General features: G+C 48.1%; 1 protein-coding gene across 5 annotated transcripts in view; it reads right to left on the reverse strand.

Moving 5' to 3' along the window:
* The window catches only part of LOC109882006 (attractin), a 715,620-nt gene that overhangs the window by 683,623 nt on the left and 12,384 nt on the right, over positions 1-19,613 (reverse strand). For all 5 annotated transcript variants that reach the window (XM_031829398.1, XM_031829397.1, XM_031829396.1 and 2 more), the window contains exons 2-3: positions 14,912-14,995; positions 11,348-11,461 (exon numbers count right to left, since the gene is read on the reverse strand). In XM_031829398.1, the coding sequence (XP_031685258.1) occupies positions 11,348-11,461; positions 14,912-14,995 (198 nt within the window). The remainder of the gene's footprint in view (positions 1-11,347; positions 11,462-14,911; positions 14,996-19,613) is intronic.

The raw sequence follows: 19,613 nt of genomic DNA on the forward strand, positions 1-19,613 counted from the left end.
CCACAAACCTACAATCACCACCACCATCAAAACCTACAATCACCACCACCACAAAACATACAATCACCACCACCACAAACCTACAATCACCACCACCACAAACCTACAATCACCACCACCACAAACCTACAATCACCACCACCACAAACCTACAATCACCATCACCACCACCACAAACTTACAATCACCACAAACCTACAATCACCACCACCAGCATCTACAATCACACCACCAGAAACCTACAATCACACCATCTACAATCACCCACCACCACAAACCTACAATCACCACCATCTACAATCACCACCACCACAAACCTACAATCACCACCACCATCTACAAACACCACCACCACAAACCTACAATCACCACAAACCTACAATCACAAAAACCTACAATCACCACCACCACCACCACCACAAACCTACAATCACCACCATCTACAATCACTACCACCATCTACAATCACCACCGCCAGCATCTACAATCACCACCACCATAAACCTACAATCACCACCATCTACAATCACCACCACCACAAACCTACAATCACCACCACCATCTACAAACACACCACACAAAAACACAATCACCACAAACCTACAAGCACCACAAACCTACAATCACCACACCACAAACCTACAATCACCACAAACCTACAATCACCACAAACCTACAATACCACCACCACCACAAACCTACAATCACCACCACCACCACAAACCTACAATCACCACCACCACCACAAACCTACAATCACCACCACCACCAAACCTACAATCACCACCACCACAAACCTACAACACCACCACCACAAACCTACAAATCACCAAACCACAAACCTACAATCACCACACACAACCTACAATCACCACCACAAACCGACAATCACCACCACCACAAACCTACAATCACCACAAACCTACAATCACCACCACCACCATCTACAATCACCACCACCACCACAAACCTACAATCCCCTCACCACCATCACAAATCTACAATCACCAAAAACCTACAATCACCACCATCTACAATCACCACCACCACCATCTACAATCACCACCACCACAAACCTACAATCACCACCACCACAAACCTACAATCACCACCACCATCTACAATCACCACCACCACAAACCTACAATCACAACCACCACAAACCTACAATCACCCACACCACAAACCTACCATCACCTCACCACCCCACAAACCTACAATCACCTCACCACCACAAACCTACAATCACCTCACCACCACCACAAACCTACAATTTTTTTTTTTTTACCTTTATTTAACCAGGCAAGTCAGTTAAGAACATATTCTTATTTTCAATGACGGCCTGGGAACAATGGGTTAACTGCCTGTTCAGGGGCAGAACGACAGATTTGTACCTTGTCAGCTCGGGGGTTTGAACTCGCAACCTTCCGGTTACTAGTCCAACGCTCTAACCACTAGGCTACGCTGCCGCCCCTACAATCACCACCACAAACCTACAATCACCACCACCATCTACAATCACCACCACCACAAACCTACAATCACCACCACCATCTACAATCACCACCACCATCTACAATCACCACCACCACAAAACCTACAATCACCACAAACTACAATCACCACAAACTACAATCACCCACAAACCTACAATCACCACAAAGCTACAATAACCACAAAGCTACAATCACCACCAACCTACGATCACCACCACCAACCTACAATCACCACCACCACCTACAATCACCAGCACCACAAACCTACAATCACCAGCACCATCAAACCTACAATCACCAGCACCACAAACCTACAATCACCACCACCACAAACCTGACAATCACCACCACCACAAACCTACAATCGCCACCACCACAAACCTACAATCGCCACCACCACAACCTACAATCGCCACCACCACAAACCTACAATCACCACCACCACAAACCTACAATCACCACCACCACAAACCTACCAATCACCACAAACCTACTATCACCTCACCACGACCACAAACCTACAATCACTTCACCACCACCACAAACCTACAATCACCACAAACCTACAATCACCACCACCACAAACCTACAATCACCACCATCACCATCTACAATCACCACCACCACAAACCTACAATCACCACCACCACAAACCTACAATCACCACCACCACAAACCTACAATCACCACAAACCTACAATCACCACAAACCTACAATCACCACAAACCTACAATCACCACAAACCTACAATCACCACAAACCTACAATCACCATCACAAACCTACAATCCCCATCACAAACCTACAATCCCCATCACAAACCTAAGATCCCCATCACAAACCTACAATCACCATCACACAAACCTACAATCACCTCACCACCACCAAAAACCTACAATCACCAAAAACCTACAATCACCACCACCACCATCTACAATCACAACCACCACAAACCTACCAATCACCACCATCTACAATCACCACCACCATCTACAATCACCACCACCACAAACCTACAATCACCACCACCATAAACCTACAATCACCACCACCATCTACAATCACCACCACCATCTACAATCACCACCACCACAAACCTACAATCACCACAAACCTACAATCACCACAAACCTACAATCACCACAAACCTACAATAACCACAAAGCTACAATAACCACAAAGCTACAATCACCACCACCACAAACCTACAATCACCACAAACCTACAATCACCACAAACCTACAATCACCACCACCACAAACCTACAATCACCACAAACCTACTATCACCTCACCACGACCACAAACCTACAATCACTTCACCACCACCACAAACCTACAATCACCACAAACCTACAATCACCACCACCACAAACCTACAATCACCACCATCACCATCTACAATCACCACCACCACAAACCTACAATCACCACCACCACAAACCTACAATCACCACCACCACAAACCTACAACACCACAACCTACAATCACCACAAACCTACAATCACCACAAATCACCACAACTACAACAAACCTACAATCACCACAAACCTACATCCCAAAACCTACAATCACCACAAACCTACAATCACCACAACCCTACAATCACCATCACAAACCTACAATCCCCATCACAAACCTAAGATCCCCATCACAAACCTACAATCACCATCACCACAAACCTACAATCACCTCACCACCACCAAAAACCTACAATCACCAAAAACCTACAATCACCACCACCACCATCTACAATCACAACCACCACAACCTACAATCACCACCATCTACAATCACCACCACCATCTACAATCACCACCACCACAAACCTACAATCACCACCACCATAAACCTACAATCACCACCACCATCTACAATCACCACCACCATCTACAATCACCACCACCACAAACCTACAATCACCACAAACCTACAATCACCACAAACCTACAATCACCACAAACCTACAATAACCACAAAGCTACAATCACCACCACCACAAACCTACAATCACCACCACCACAAACCTACAATCACCACCACCATCTACAATCACCACCACCACAAACCTACAATCACCACCACCACCTATAATCACCACCACCACCTACAATCACCACCACCACAAACCTACAATCACCACCACCACAAACCTACAATCACCACAAACCTACAATCACCATCACCACAAAACCTACTATCACCTCACCACCACCACAAACCTACAATCACTTCACCACTGCCACAAACCTACAATCACCACAAACCTACAATCACCACCACCACAAACCTACAATCACCACAAACCTACAATCACCACCACCACAAACCTACAATCACCACAAACCTACAAGCAGCACCACCACAAACCTACAATCACCACCACCACAAACTTACAATCACCACAAACCTACAATCACAACCACCAGCATCTACAATCACCACCACCATAAACCTACAATCACCACCATCTACAATCACCACCACCACAAACCTACAATCACCACAACCAAAAACCTACAATCACCACCACCACAAACCTACAATCACCACCACCACCACAAACCTACAATCCCCTCACCACCATCACAAATCTACAATCACCAAAAACCTACAATCACCACCATCTACAATCACCACCACCACCATCTACAATCACCACCACCACAAACCTACAATCACCACCACCACAAACCTACAATCACCACCACCATCTACAATCACCACCACCACAAACCTACAATCACAACCACCACAAACCTACAATCACCCACACCACAAACCTACAATCACCTCACCACCACCACAAACCTACAATCACCTCACCACCACAAACCTACAATCACCTCACCACCACCACAAACCTACAATTTTTTTTTTTTTTTACCTTTATTTAACCAGGCAAGTCAGTTAAGAACATATTCTTATTTTCAATGACGGCCTGGGAACAATGGGTTAACTGCCTGTTCAGGGGCAGAACGACAGATTTGTACCTTGTCAGCTCGGGGGTTTGAACTCGCAACCTTCCGGTTACTAGTCCAACGCTCTAACCACTAGGCTACGCTGCCGCCCCTACAATCACCACCACAAACCTACAATCACCACCACCATCTACAATCACCACCACCACAAACCTACAATCACCACCACCATCTACAATCACCACCACCATCTACAATCACCACCACCACAAACCTACAATCACCACAAACATACAATCACCACAAACCTACAATCACCACAAACCTACAATCACCACAAAGCTACAATAACCACAAAGCTACAATCACCACCAAACTACGATCACCACCACCAACCTACAATCACCACCACCACCTACAATCACCAGCACCACAAACCTACAATCACCAGCACCACAAACCTACAATCACCAGCACCACAAACCTACAATCACCACCACCACAAACCTACAATCACCACCACCACAAACCTACAATCGCCACCACCACAAACCTACAATCGCCACCACCACAAACCTACAATCGCCACCACCACAAACCTACAATCACCACCACCACAAACCTACAATCACCACCACCACAAACCTACAATCACCACAAACCTACTATCACCTCACCACGACCACAAACCTACAATCACTTCACCACCACCACAAACCTACAATCACCACAAACCTACAATCACCACCACCACAAACCTACAATCACCACCATCACCATCTACAATCACCACCACCACAAACCTACAATCACCACCACCACAAACCTACAATCACCACCACCACAAACCTACAATCACCACAAACCTACAATCACCACAAACCTACAATCACCACAAACCTACAATCACCACAAACCTACAATCACCACAAACCTACAATCACCACAAACCTACAATCACCACAAACCTACAATCACCACAAACCTACAATCACCATCACAAACCTACAATCCCCATCACAAACCTAAGATCCCCATCACAAACCTACAATCACCATCACCACAAACCTACAATCACCACCACCACAAACCGACAATCACCACCACCACAAACCGACAATCACCACCACCACAAACCGACAATCACCACCACCACAAACCTACAATCACCTCCACCACAAACCTACAATCACCACCACCACAAACCTACAATCAGCACCACCACAAACCTACAATCACCATCACCACCACCACTAACTTACAATCACCACAAACCTACAATCACCACCACCAGCATCTACAATCACCACCACCATAAACCTACAATCACCACCATCTACAATCACCACCACCACAAACCTACAATCACCACCACTATCTACAAACACCACCACCACAAACCTACAATCACCACAAACCTACAATCACCACAAACCTACAATCACCAAAAACCTACAATCGCCACCACCACCACCACAAACCTACAATCACCACCATCTACAATCACCACCACCATCTACAATCACCACCACCACAAACCTACAATCACCACAACCAAAAACCTAATCACCCACAAACCTACAATCACCACAAACCTACAATCACCACCACCATCACAAACCTACAATCACCACCACCACAAACCTACAATCACCACCACCACAAACCTACAATCACCACCACCACAAACCTACAATCACCACCACCACAAACCTACAATCACCACCACCACAAACCTACAATCACCATCACCACCACCACAAACTTACAATCACCACAAACCTACAATCACCACCACCAGCATCTACAATCACCACCACCATAAACCTACAATCACCACCATCTACAATCACCACCACCACAAACCTACAATCACCACCATCTACAATCACCACCACCACAAACCTACAATCACCACCACCATCTACAAACACCACCACCACAAACCTACAATCACCACCAAACCTACAATCACCAAAAACCTACAATCACCACCACCACCACCACCACAAACCTACAATCACCACCATCTACAATCACTACCACCATCTACAATCACCACCACCACAAACCTACAATCACCACAACCAAAAACCTACAATCACCACCACCACAAACCTACAATCACCACCACCACAAACCTACAATCACCACAAACCTACAAGCACCACCACCACAAACCTACAATCACCACCACCACAAACCTACAATCACCACAAACCTACAATCACCACAAACCTACAATCACCACCACCACCACCAAACCTACAATCACCACCATCACAAACCTACAATCACCACCACCACAAACCTACAATCACCACCACCACAAACCTACAATCACCACCACCACAAACCTACAATCACCACCACCACAAACCTACAATCACCACAAACCTACCACCACCACAAACCTACAATCACCACAAACCTACAATCACCACCACCACAAACCTACAATCACCATCACCACAAACCGACAATCACCACCACCACAAACCGACAATCACCACCACCACAAACCGACAATCACCACCACCACAAACCGACAATCACCACCACCACAAACCGACAATCACCACCACCACAAACCGACAATCACCACCACACCACCACCAAACCGACAATCACCACCACCACAAACCTACAATCACCACCACCACAAACCTACAATCACCATCACCACCACCACAAACTTACAATCACCACAAACCTACAATCACCACCGCCAGCATCTACAATCACCACCACCATAAACCTACAATCACCACCATCTACAATCACCACCACCACAAACCTACAATCACCACCACCATCTACAAACACCACCACCACAAACCTACAATCACCACAAACCTACAAGCACCACAAACCTACAATCACCACCACCACAAACCTACAATCACCACAAACCTACAATCACCACAAACCTACAATCACCACCACCACCACAAACCTACAATCACCACCACCACCCACAAACCTACAATCACCACCACCACAAACCTACAATCACCACCACCACAAACCTACAATCACCACCACCACAAACCTACAATCACCAAACCACAAACCTACAATCACCACAAACCGACAATCACCACCACAAACCGACAATCACCACCACCACAAACCGACAATCACCATCACCACAAACCGACAATCACCATCACCACAAACCGACAATCACCACCACCACAAACCGACAATCACCACCACCACAAACCGACAATCACCACCACCACAAACCGACAATCACCACCACCACAAACCGACAATCACCACCACCACAAACCGACAATCACCACCACCACAAACCTACAATCACCACCACCACAAACCTACAATCACCACCACCACAAACCTACAATCACCATCACCACAAACCTACAATCACCATCACCACCACCACAAACTTACAATCACCACAAACCTACAATCACCACCACCAGCATCTACAATCACCACCACCATAAACCTACAATCACCACCACAAACCTACAATCACCACCACCACAAACCTACAATCACCACCACCACAAACCTACAATCACCATCACCACAAACCTACAATCACCATCACCACCACCACAAACTTACAATCACCACAAACCTACAATCACCACCACCAGCATCTACAATCACCACCACCACAAACCTACAATCACCACCACCATCTACAAACACCACCACCACAAACCTACAATCACCACAAACCTACAAGCACCACAAACCTACAATCACCACCACCACAAACCTACAATCACCACAAACCTACAATCACCACAAACCTACAATCACCACCACCACCACAAACCTACAATCACCACCATCACAAACCTACAATCACCACCATCACAAACCTACAATCACCACCACCACAAACCTACAATCACCACCACCACCACAAACCTACAATCACCACCACCACAAACCTACAATCACCAAACCACAAACCTACAATCACCACAAACCTACAATCACCACAAACCTACAATCACCACAAACCTACAATCACCACCACCACAAACCTACAATCACCACCACCACAAACCTACAATCACCCTCACCACCACCACAAACCGACAATCACCACAAACCGACAATCACCACAAACCGACAATCACCACCACCACAAACCGACAATCACCACCACCACAAACCGACAATCACCACCACCACAAACCGACAATCACCACCACCACAAACCGACAATCACCACCACCACAAACCTACAATCACCACAACCACAAACCTACAATCACCACCACCACAAACCTACAATCACCATCACCACCACCACTAACTTACAATCACCACAAACCTACAATCACCACCACCAGCAACTACAATCACCACCACCATAAACCTACAATCACCACCATCTACAATCACCACCACCACAAACCTACAATCACCATCTACAAACACCACCACCACAAACCTACAATCACCACAAACCTACAATCACCAAAAACCTACAATCACCACCACCACCACCACCACAAACCTACAATCACCACCATCTACAATCACCACCACAAACCTACAATCACCACAACCAAAAACCTACAATCACCACAAACCTACAATCACCACAAACCTACAATCACCACCACCATCACAAACCTACAATCACCACCACCATCACAAACCTACAATCACCACCACCACAAACCTACAATCACCACCACCACAAACCTACAATCACCACCACCACAAACCTACAATCACCACCACCACAAACCTACAATCACCACCACCACAAACCTACAATCACCACCACCACAAACCTACAATCACCACCACCACAAACCTACAATCACCATCACCACCACCACAAACTTACAATCACCACAAACCTACAATCACCACCACCAGCATCTACAATCACCACCACCATAAACCTACAATCACCACCATCTACAATCACCACCACCACAAACCTACAATCACCACCACCATCTACAAACACCACCACCACAAACCTACAATCACCAAAAACCTACAATCACCACCACCACCACAACCTACAATCACCACCATCTACAATCACCACCACCATCTACAATCACCACCACCACAAACCTACAATCACCACAACCAAAAACCTACAATCACCACAACCAAAAACCTACAATCACCACCACCACAAACCTACAATCACCACCACCACAAACCTACAATCACCACCACCACAAACCTACAATCACCAAACCACAAACCTACAATCACCACAAACCTACAATCACCACAAACCTACAATCACCACAAACCTACAATCACCACAAACCTACCACCACCACAAACCTACAATCACCACCACCACAAACCTACAATCACCAAACCACAAACCTACAATCACCACAAACCTACAATCACCACAAACCTACAATCACCACAAACCTACAATCACCACAAACCTACCACCACCACAAACCTACAATCACCACCACCACAAACCTACAATCACCATCACCACAAACCGACAATCACCACCACCACAAACCGACAATCACCACCACCACAAACCGACAATCACCACCACCACAAACCGACAATCACCACCACCACAAACCGACAATCACCACCACCACAAACCGACAATCACCACCACCACAAACCGACAATCACCACCACCACAAACCGACAATCACCACCACCACAAACCTACAATCACCACCACCACAAACCTACAATCACCACCACCACAAACCTACAATCACCATCACCACCACCACAAACTTACAATCACCACAAACCTACAATCACCACCACCAGCATCTACAATCACCACCACCATAAACCTACAATCACCACCATCTACAATCACCACCACCATAAACCTACAATCACCACCACCATCTACAAACACCACCACCACAAACCTACAATCACCACAAACCTACAATCACCACAAACCTACAATCACCACCACCATCTACAATCACCACCACCACCTACAATCACCAACACCACAAACCTACAATCACCACCACCACAAACCTACAATCACCACAAACCTACAATCACCACCACCACAAACCTACAATCACCACAAACCTACAATCACCACAAAGCTACAATAACCACCACCACAAACCTACAATCACCACCACCACCAACCTACAATCACCAGCACCACAAACCTACAATCACCAGCACCACAAACCTACAATCACCAGCACCACAAACCTACAATCACCACCACCACCTACAATCACCAACACCACAAACCTACAATCACCACCACCACAAACCTACAATCGCCACAAACCTACAATCACCACAAACCTACAATCACCACCACCACAAACCTACAATCACCACAAACCTACAATCACCACCACCACAAACCTACAATCACCACCACCACAAACCTACAATCACCTCACCACCACCACAAACCGACAATCACCACAAACCGACAATCACCACAAACCGACAATCACCACCACCACAAACCGACAATCACCACCACCACAAACCGACAATCACCACCACCACAAACCGACAATCACCACCACCACAAACCGACAATCACCACCACCACAAACCTACAATCACCACCACCACAAACCTACAATCACCACAAACCTACAATCACCACCACCACAAACCTACAATCACCTCACCACCACCACCTACAATCACCACCACCATCACCTACAATCACCACCACCATCACCTACAATCAACACCACCACCACCACCTACAATCAACACCACCACCACCACCTACAATCAACACCATCACCACCACCATTTACAATCACCACCACCATCTACAATCACCACCTCCATCTACAATCACCACCTCCATCTACAATCACCACCTCCATCTACAATCACCACCTCCATCTACAATCACCACCTCCATCTACAATCACCACCTCCATCTACAATCACCATCGTCCTCCCTGTACCCACCTGAAGGCAGCCAGTAGAGGAGTGTAGATAGAGTCCCCATCGTACACATACAGGTGGTCCCAGCTGCACTCTGTAGCAAAGTGGTCCAACCTCAGTCTGAGGATGCTGTTGGGCCTGCAGGACAGAGATAGAACACAGTCAGGCCTTTGGTTGGAAAAAAAACTATTAGCCTTTAGTTCAACTAAATATGGATAACCTCAGGTCTAGGAGACACTGTTAAGCTAATTATGGATAACCTCAGGTCTAGGAGACACTAAAGATAAATATGGATAACCTCAGGTCTAGGAGACACTAAAGATAAATATGGATAACCTCAGGTCTAGGAGACACTAAAGATACATATAGATAATCTCAGGACTAGGAGACACTGTTAAGCTAAATATGGATACCTTGATATGTTGTCTATTAAAACCACAATCATGTCCTTCTGTCTCAGCACCAGATGCCCAGTGCTGAAGGTCAGTAGAGTTGTACTAGAAGACTGTCTCCCAAATGGCCCCCTATTCTCTATATAATGCACTACTTTAGACCAGAGCCCTATTAGAGCCCTATGGGTCCTGGTCAAAGAGCACTATGGGTCCTGGTCAAAGAGCACTATTAGAGCCCTATGGGTACTGGTCAAAGAGCCCTATTAGAGCCCTATGGGTCCTGGTCAAAGAGCACTATTAGAGCCCTATGGGTCCTGGTCACAGTGCCCTATTAGAGCCCTATGGGTCCTGGTCAAAGAGCCCTATGGGTCCTGGTTAAGGTGCCCTATTAGAGCCCTATTAGAGCCCTATGGGTCCTGGTCAAAGAGCCCTATTAGAGCCCTATGGGTCCTAGTCAAATAGTCCTATTAGAGCCCTATGGGTCCTGGTCAAATAGTCCTATTAGAGCCCTATGGGTCCTGGTCAAATAGTCCTATTAGAGCCCTATGGGTCCTGGTCAAAGTGCCCTATTAGAGTCCTATGGGTCCTGGTCAAAGTGCCCTATTAGAGCCCTATGTGTCCTGGTCAAAGTGCCCTATTAGAGCCCTATGGGTCCCTGGTCAAAGTGCCCTATTAGAGCCCTATGGGTCCTGGTCACAGTGCCCTAATAGAGCCCTATGGGTCCTGGTTAAAGAGCCCTATTAGAGCCCTATGGGTCCTGGTCAAAGAGCCCTATGGGTCCTGGTCAAAGAGCCCTATTAGAGCCCTATGGGTCCTGGTCAAATAGTCCTATTAGAGCCCTATGGGTCCTGGTCAAATAGTCCTATTAGAGCCCTATGGGTCCTGGTCAAAGTGCCCTATTAGAGTCCTATGGGTCCTGGTCAAAGTGCCCTATTAGAGCCCTATGTGTCCTGGTCAAAGTGCCCTATTAGAGCCCTATGTGTCCTGGTCAAAATGCCCTATTAGAGCCCTATGTGTCCTGGTCAAAGTGCCCTATTAGAGCCCTATGGGTCCTGGTTAAAGAGCCCTATTAGAGCCCTATGGGTCCTGGTCAAAGTGCCCTATTAGAGCCCTATGGGTCCTGGTTAAAGAGCCCTATTAGAGCCCTATGGGTCCTGGTCAAAGAGCCCTATGGGTCCTGGTCAAAGAGCCCTATTAGAGCCCTATGGGTCCTGGTCAAATAGTCCTATTAGAGCCCTATGGGTCCTGGTCAAATAGTCCTATTAGAGCCCTATGGGTCCTGGTCAAATAGTCCTATTAGAGCCCTATGGGTCCTGGTCAAATAGTCCTATTAGAGCCCTATGGGTCCTGGTCAAAGTGCCCTATTAGAGTCCTATGGGTCCTGGTCAAAGTGCCCTATTAGAGTCCTATGGGTCCTGGTCAAAGTGCCCTATTAGAGCCCTATGTGTCCTGGTCAAAGTGCCCTATTAGAGCCCTATGTGTCCTGGTCAAAATGCCCTATTAGAGCCCTATGTGTCCTGGTCAAAGTGCCCTATTAGGGCCCTCTGGGTCCTGGTCAAAGTGCCCTATTAGAGCCCTGATAACTGTGTGCCCTGATAACTGTGTGCCCTGATAACTGTGTGCCCTGATAACTGTGTGCCCTGATAACTGTGTGCCCTGATAACTGTGTGCCCTGATAACTGTGTGCCCTGATAACTGTGAGCCCTGATAACTGTGTGCCCTGATAACTGTGTGCCCTGATAACTGTGTGCCCTGATAACTGTGAGCCCTGATAACTGTGTGCCCTGATAACTGTGTGCCCTGATAACTGTGTGCCCTGATAACTGTGTGCCCTGATAACTGTGAGCCCTGATAACTGTGTGCCCTGATAACTGTGTGCCCTGATAACTGTGTGCCCTGATAACTGTGTGCCCTGATAACTGTGTGCCCTGATAACTGTGTGCCCTGATAACTGTGTGCCCTGATAACTGTGTGCCCTGATAACTGTGTGCCCTGCACGCCTCATGTAAATGAAGCATCTCTATTTGCATAGAGAATGAACCGGCAAAACCAGTTAACACAAACATCACTGCATATTATGAAGCTTAGCTTATCACTTGGTATACCTTTCAGTTAATAAATAGCAACATATTTTTGGATGATCTTTAAGAGAAGCTTGGCTATATACACTCAGTTTATTAGGTACACCCATCTAGTACTGGGTCGGTCCCCCCCTTGGCCTCCAGAACAGTACCAGGACGGCCCCCCCCTTGGCCTCCAGAACAGTACCGGGTCGGCCTCACCCCCTTGGCCTACAGAACAGTACCGGATCGGACTCGCCCCCTTGGCCTCCAGAACAGTACCGGGTCGGCCACCTCCTTGGCCTCCAGAACAGCCTGATTTGTTCAGGGATGGAAACGTTGCTCAATTGGTATCAAGGGACCTAATGTGTGCCAGAAAACTATTCTCCACCGCATTACACCACCAGCCTGTACCGTTGACACCAGGCAGGATGGGGCCATATCCTGACTCTGCCATCAGCATGGAACCAGGATTCGTGGCACCAGGTGATGTTTTGCGGCTCCTCAGTTGTCCATCATGTGCCCAATGGAGCCGCTTCTTCTAGCTGATAGGAGTGTAACCCGGTGTGGTCATCTACTGCAACAGCCCATCTATGACAAGGACCAACGAGTTGTGCTCCGAGATGCTGTTCTGCACACTGTTGTACTGCACCGTTATGTGTCTGTTTGTGCCTGTCAGCCTGCACCATTCTTTCCATTCTCCTTGGACTTCTCTCATCAACGAGATGTCTTCACCCACAGGACTGCTGCTGACTGGATGTGTTTTGTTTGTCACACCATTCTCTGTAAAACACCTAGATACTGTTGGGTGTGAAAAGCCCAGTAGTGCAGCGGTTTCTGAGATATTGGAACCGGCGTGCCCGGCACCGACAATTATACCATGCTCAGAGTCTCTTAGGTCACTTCTTTTGCTCATTCTAACGTTCAATCAAACAGTAACAGAATACTTGGACTGGTCTGCCTGCTTTATATAGCAAGCCACAGCCACGAGACTCACCGTCTGTAGGAGCCAACCATTTGGGTGAACAGGGTGGTGTACCTAATAAACTGACACTGACTGTAGATTGGGCTTTCAGTGACATTGTGCAGGGTACAGGCATGCTGTTGTTGTGCTATTAGTCTAAAGTTAAACTGACGTTCCCTCAATGAGCCAGGTGCACTTGGTCTTGTACTTGTAGTTCCCTGGTCCGTCTGTCAGGAACCCTGAGGGACCAGTCAGCCTATAGGAGAGAGAAGAGGTCAAAGGTCAGACCAGTCAACCAATAGGAGAGCGAGAAAGGGTCAGAGGTTAGCCTATAGGAGAGGACAGATCAGTCAGATCAGTTTCCGACTTTGCAACCTTACTATAGACAGAGGACGGTTGAAGAGTTAAATGACATCTACATTTAATGACAGCTCACACAAACTACCATAATGTTTTAGTGTGACTGTCCTTGCCAGTCACAAAGCCAGATGACTGTTCAATGAACAGGGACAGAGAGGGACAGAAAGGGACAGAGAGGGACAGACAGGGACATACAGGGACATACAGGGACAGAGAGGGACAGAGAGGGACAGAGAGGGACATACAGGGACAGAGAGGGACATACAGGGACAGACAGGGACAGAGAGGGACAGAGAGGGAAAGAGGGACAGAGAGGGACATACAGGGACAGAGAGGGACATACAGGGACAGAGAGGGAAAGAGAGGGACAGAGGGGGACCTACAGGGACCTACAGGAACATACAGGGACAGAGAGGGACCTACAGGGACAGAGAGGGACAGAGAGGGACATACAGGGATAGAGAGGGACAGAGAGGGACCTACAGGGACAGACAGGGACAGAGAGGGACCTACAGGGACAGAGAGGGACAGAGAGGGACAGACAGGGACAGAGGGGGACAGAGAGGGACATACAGGGACAGAGGGGGACATACAGGGACAGAGAGGGACATACAGGGACAGACAGGGACATACAGGGACAGAGAGGGACAGAGAGGGACGTACAGGGACAGAGAGGGACAGACAGGGACAGAGAGGGACATACAGGGACAGAGAGGGACATACAGGGACAGACAGGGACAGACAGGGACATACAGGGACATACAGGGACAGAGAGGGACAGAGAGGGACAGACAGGGACAGAGAGGGACAGACAGGGACATACAGGGACAGAGAGGGACATACAGGGACAGACAGGGACAGAGAGGGACAGACAGGGACAGAGAGGGACATACAGGGACAGAGAGGGACATACAGGGACAGAGAGGGACAAAGAGGGACATACAGGGACAAAGAGGGACATACAGGGACAAAGAGGGACATAGAGGGACAGAGAGGGACATACAGGGACAGAGGGGGACAGAGAGGGACATACAGGGACAGAGGGGGACATACAGGGACATACAGGGACAGAGAGGGACATACAGGGACAGAGAGGGACGTACAGGGACAGAGAGGGACAGACAGGGACAGACAGGGACAGAGAGGGACAGAGAGGGACAGAGAGGGACAGAGAGGGACATACAGGGACAGACAGGGACAGAGAGGGACATACAGGGACAGACAGGGACAGAGAGGGACAGACAGGGACAGAGAGGGACATACAGGGACATACAGGGACAGAGAGGGACATACAGGGACAGAGAGGGACAAAGAGGGACATACAGGGACAAAGAGGGACATACAGGGACAGAGAGGGACAGAGAGGGACATACAGGGACAGAGGGGGACAGAGAGGGACATACAGGGACAGAGGGGGACATACAGGGACATACAGGGACAGAGAGGGACATACAGGGACAGAGAGGGACGTACAGGGACAGAGAGGGACAGACAGGGACAGACAGGGACAGAGAGGGACATACAGGGACATACAGGGACAGACAGGGACAGAGAGGGACATACAGGGACAGAGAGGGACATACAGGGACAGAGAGGGACAGACAGGGACAGAGAGGGACAGACAGGGACATACAGGGACAGAGAGGGACATACAGGGACAGAGAGGGACATACAGGGACAGAGAGGGACAAAGAGGGACATACAGGGACAGAGAGGGACAGACAGGGACATACAGGGACAGACAGGGACAGAGAGGGACATACAGGGACAGAGAGGGACATACAGGGACAGAGAGGGACAAAGAGGGACATACAGGGACAGAGAGGGACATACAGGGACATACAGGGACATAGAGGGACAGAGAGGGACATACAGGGACAGAGGGGGACAGAGAGGGACATACAGGGACAGAGGGGGACATACAGGGACATACAGGGACAGAGAGGGACATACAGGGACAGAGAGGGACGTACAGGGACAGAGAGGGACAGACAGGGACAGACAGGGACAGAGAGGGACAGAGAGGGACAGAGAGGGACAGACAGGGACAGACAGGGACAGAGAGGGACATACAGGGACAGACAGGGACAGACAGGGACAGAGAGGGACATACAGGGACATACAGGGACAGACAGGGACAGAGAGGGACAGACAGGGACATACAGGGACAGACAGGGACATACAGGGACAGAGAGGGAAATACAGGGACAGAGAGGGACAGAGAGGGACAGAGAGGGACATACAGGGACAGAGAGGGACAAAGAGGGACATACAGGGACAGAGAGGGACAGACAGGGACATACAGGGACAGACAGGGACAGACAGGGACATACAGGGACAGAGAGGGACATACAGGGACAGAGAGGGACAAAGAGGGACATACAGGGACAGAGAGGGACATACAGGGACATACAGGGACAGAGAGGGACAGAGAGGGACATACAGGGACAGAGGGGGACAGAGAGGGACATACAGGGACAGAGAGGGACAGAGAGGGACATACAGGGACAGAGAGGGACAGAGAGGGACATACAGGGACAGAGGGGGACAGAGAGGGACATACAGGGACAGAGAGGGACATACAGGGACAGAGAGGGACAGAGAGGGACGTACAGGGACAGAGAGGGACAGAGAGGGACATACAGGGACAGAGAGGGACAGAGAGGGACATACAGGGACAGACGGGGACAGAGAGGGACATACAGGGACATACAGGGACAGAGAGGGACATACAGGGACAGAGAGGGACATACAGGGACATACAGGGACAGAGAGGGACATACAGGGACAGAGAGGGACAGACAGGGACAGACAGGGACAGACAGGGACAGACAGGGACAGAGAGGGACATACAGGGACAGAGAGGGACATACAGGGACAGAGAGGGACATACAGGGATAGAGAGGGACAAAGAGGGACATACAGGGACAGAGAGGGACATACAGGGACATACAGGGACAGAGAGGGACATACAGGGACAGAGAGGGACATACAGGGACATACAGGGACAGAGAGGGACATACAGGGACATACAGGGACAGAGAGGGAAAGAGAGGGACCTACAGGGACAGAGAGGGACATACAGGGACAGAGAGGGACATACAGGGACAGAGCGGGACATACAGGGACAGAGAGGGACATACAGGGACATACAGGGACAGAGAGGGACATACAGGGACCTACAGGGACAGAGAGGGACATACAGGGACCTACAGGGACAGAGAGGGACATACAGGGACCTACAGGGACAGAGAGGGACATACAGGGACAGAGAGGGACAGAGAGGGACATACAGGGACAGAGAGGGACATACAGGGACCTACAGGGACAGAGAGGGACATACAGGGACAGAGAGGGACCTACAGGAACATACAGGGACAGAGAGGGACCTACAGGGACATACAGGGACCTACAGGGACATACAGGGACAGAGAGGGATGTATGCTGAGCCGTTCTTTAACCAGGAAATACCTTTATTTACTCCTGTTATGGTCGGTATGTTCTTCCAAAAAAAAGGAACCTCCAATCTATTGAGCTGTTGTAGACTTCCGACCTGTTCGTGTCAGTAATGAGTGATTGTTATCGTTTCATTGTGTACAATTCCTGGTGCTATCATTTTTCCCTCTCTTTGCATTGTTGGGAAAGGCCGGTAAATCAACATCTCACTGTTCGTCTACACCGGTTGTTTACCACGCAGGTGCCAGATAATATTTGGAGGTGCTGCATAGGCATGTATTCGACATACCATCATAAGAGGAGAAGTAAATTAAGGTAGTTGCTTAAAACTCCAGATTTTGTGAGTAACAAACTTATTTTGACATTAGAAAGCTCAGTTTGTTTTTGCATGGTTTTTGATCGACTACCTCATCTCTGTACCCCACACATACAATTATGTAAGGTCCCTCAGTCGAGCAAGGAGGTTTTCCAATGCCTTACAACAACAAAAAAGCAGACATTGAATATCCGTTGAGCATGAAGTTATTAATTACATTACATTTTGGATGGTGTATCAATACACACAGTCATTACAAAGAAACAGGCGTCCTTCCTAACCGAGTTGCCGGAGTGGAAAGAAACCCCTCGGGGATTTCATCATGAGGCTAATGGTGACTTTAAAACAGTTAGAGTTGAATGGCTGTGATAGGAGAAAACTGGAGATAGTTACTTTACAATATGACCTATTTGACTGACTAAAAAGAAGAATACAAATATTCCAAAACATGTATTCTGTTTGCAACACGGCACCAAAGTAATACTGCAAACAAATGTGGTAAAGCAGTTCACTTTTTGTCCTGAATACAAAGTGTTTTGTTTGGGGCAAATCCAATACATTACTGAGTACCACTCTTCATATTTTCAAGCATAGTGGTGGCTGCATCATGTTATGGGTATGCTTGTAAAAAAAAATACGGAGCTAAGCACAGGCAAAATCCTAGAGGAAAACCTGGTTCAGTCAGCTTTCCACCAGACACTGGGAGATGAATTCACCTTTCAGCAGGACAATAACCTGAAAC

Source organism: Oncorhynchus kisutch, linkage group LG7, assembly GCF_002021735.2.
Source record: "Oncorhynchus kisutch isolate 150728-3 linkage group LG7, Okis_V2, whole genome shotgun sequence".
In the NCBI taxonomy this organism is placed as follows: domain Eukaryota; kingdom Metazoa; phylum Chordata; class Actinopteri; order Salmoniformes; family Salmonidae; genus Oncorhynchus; species Oncorhynchus kisutch.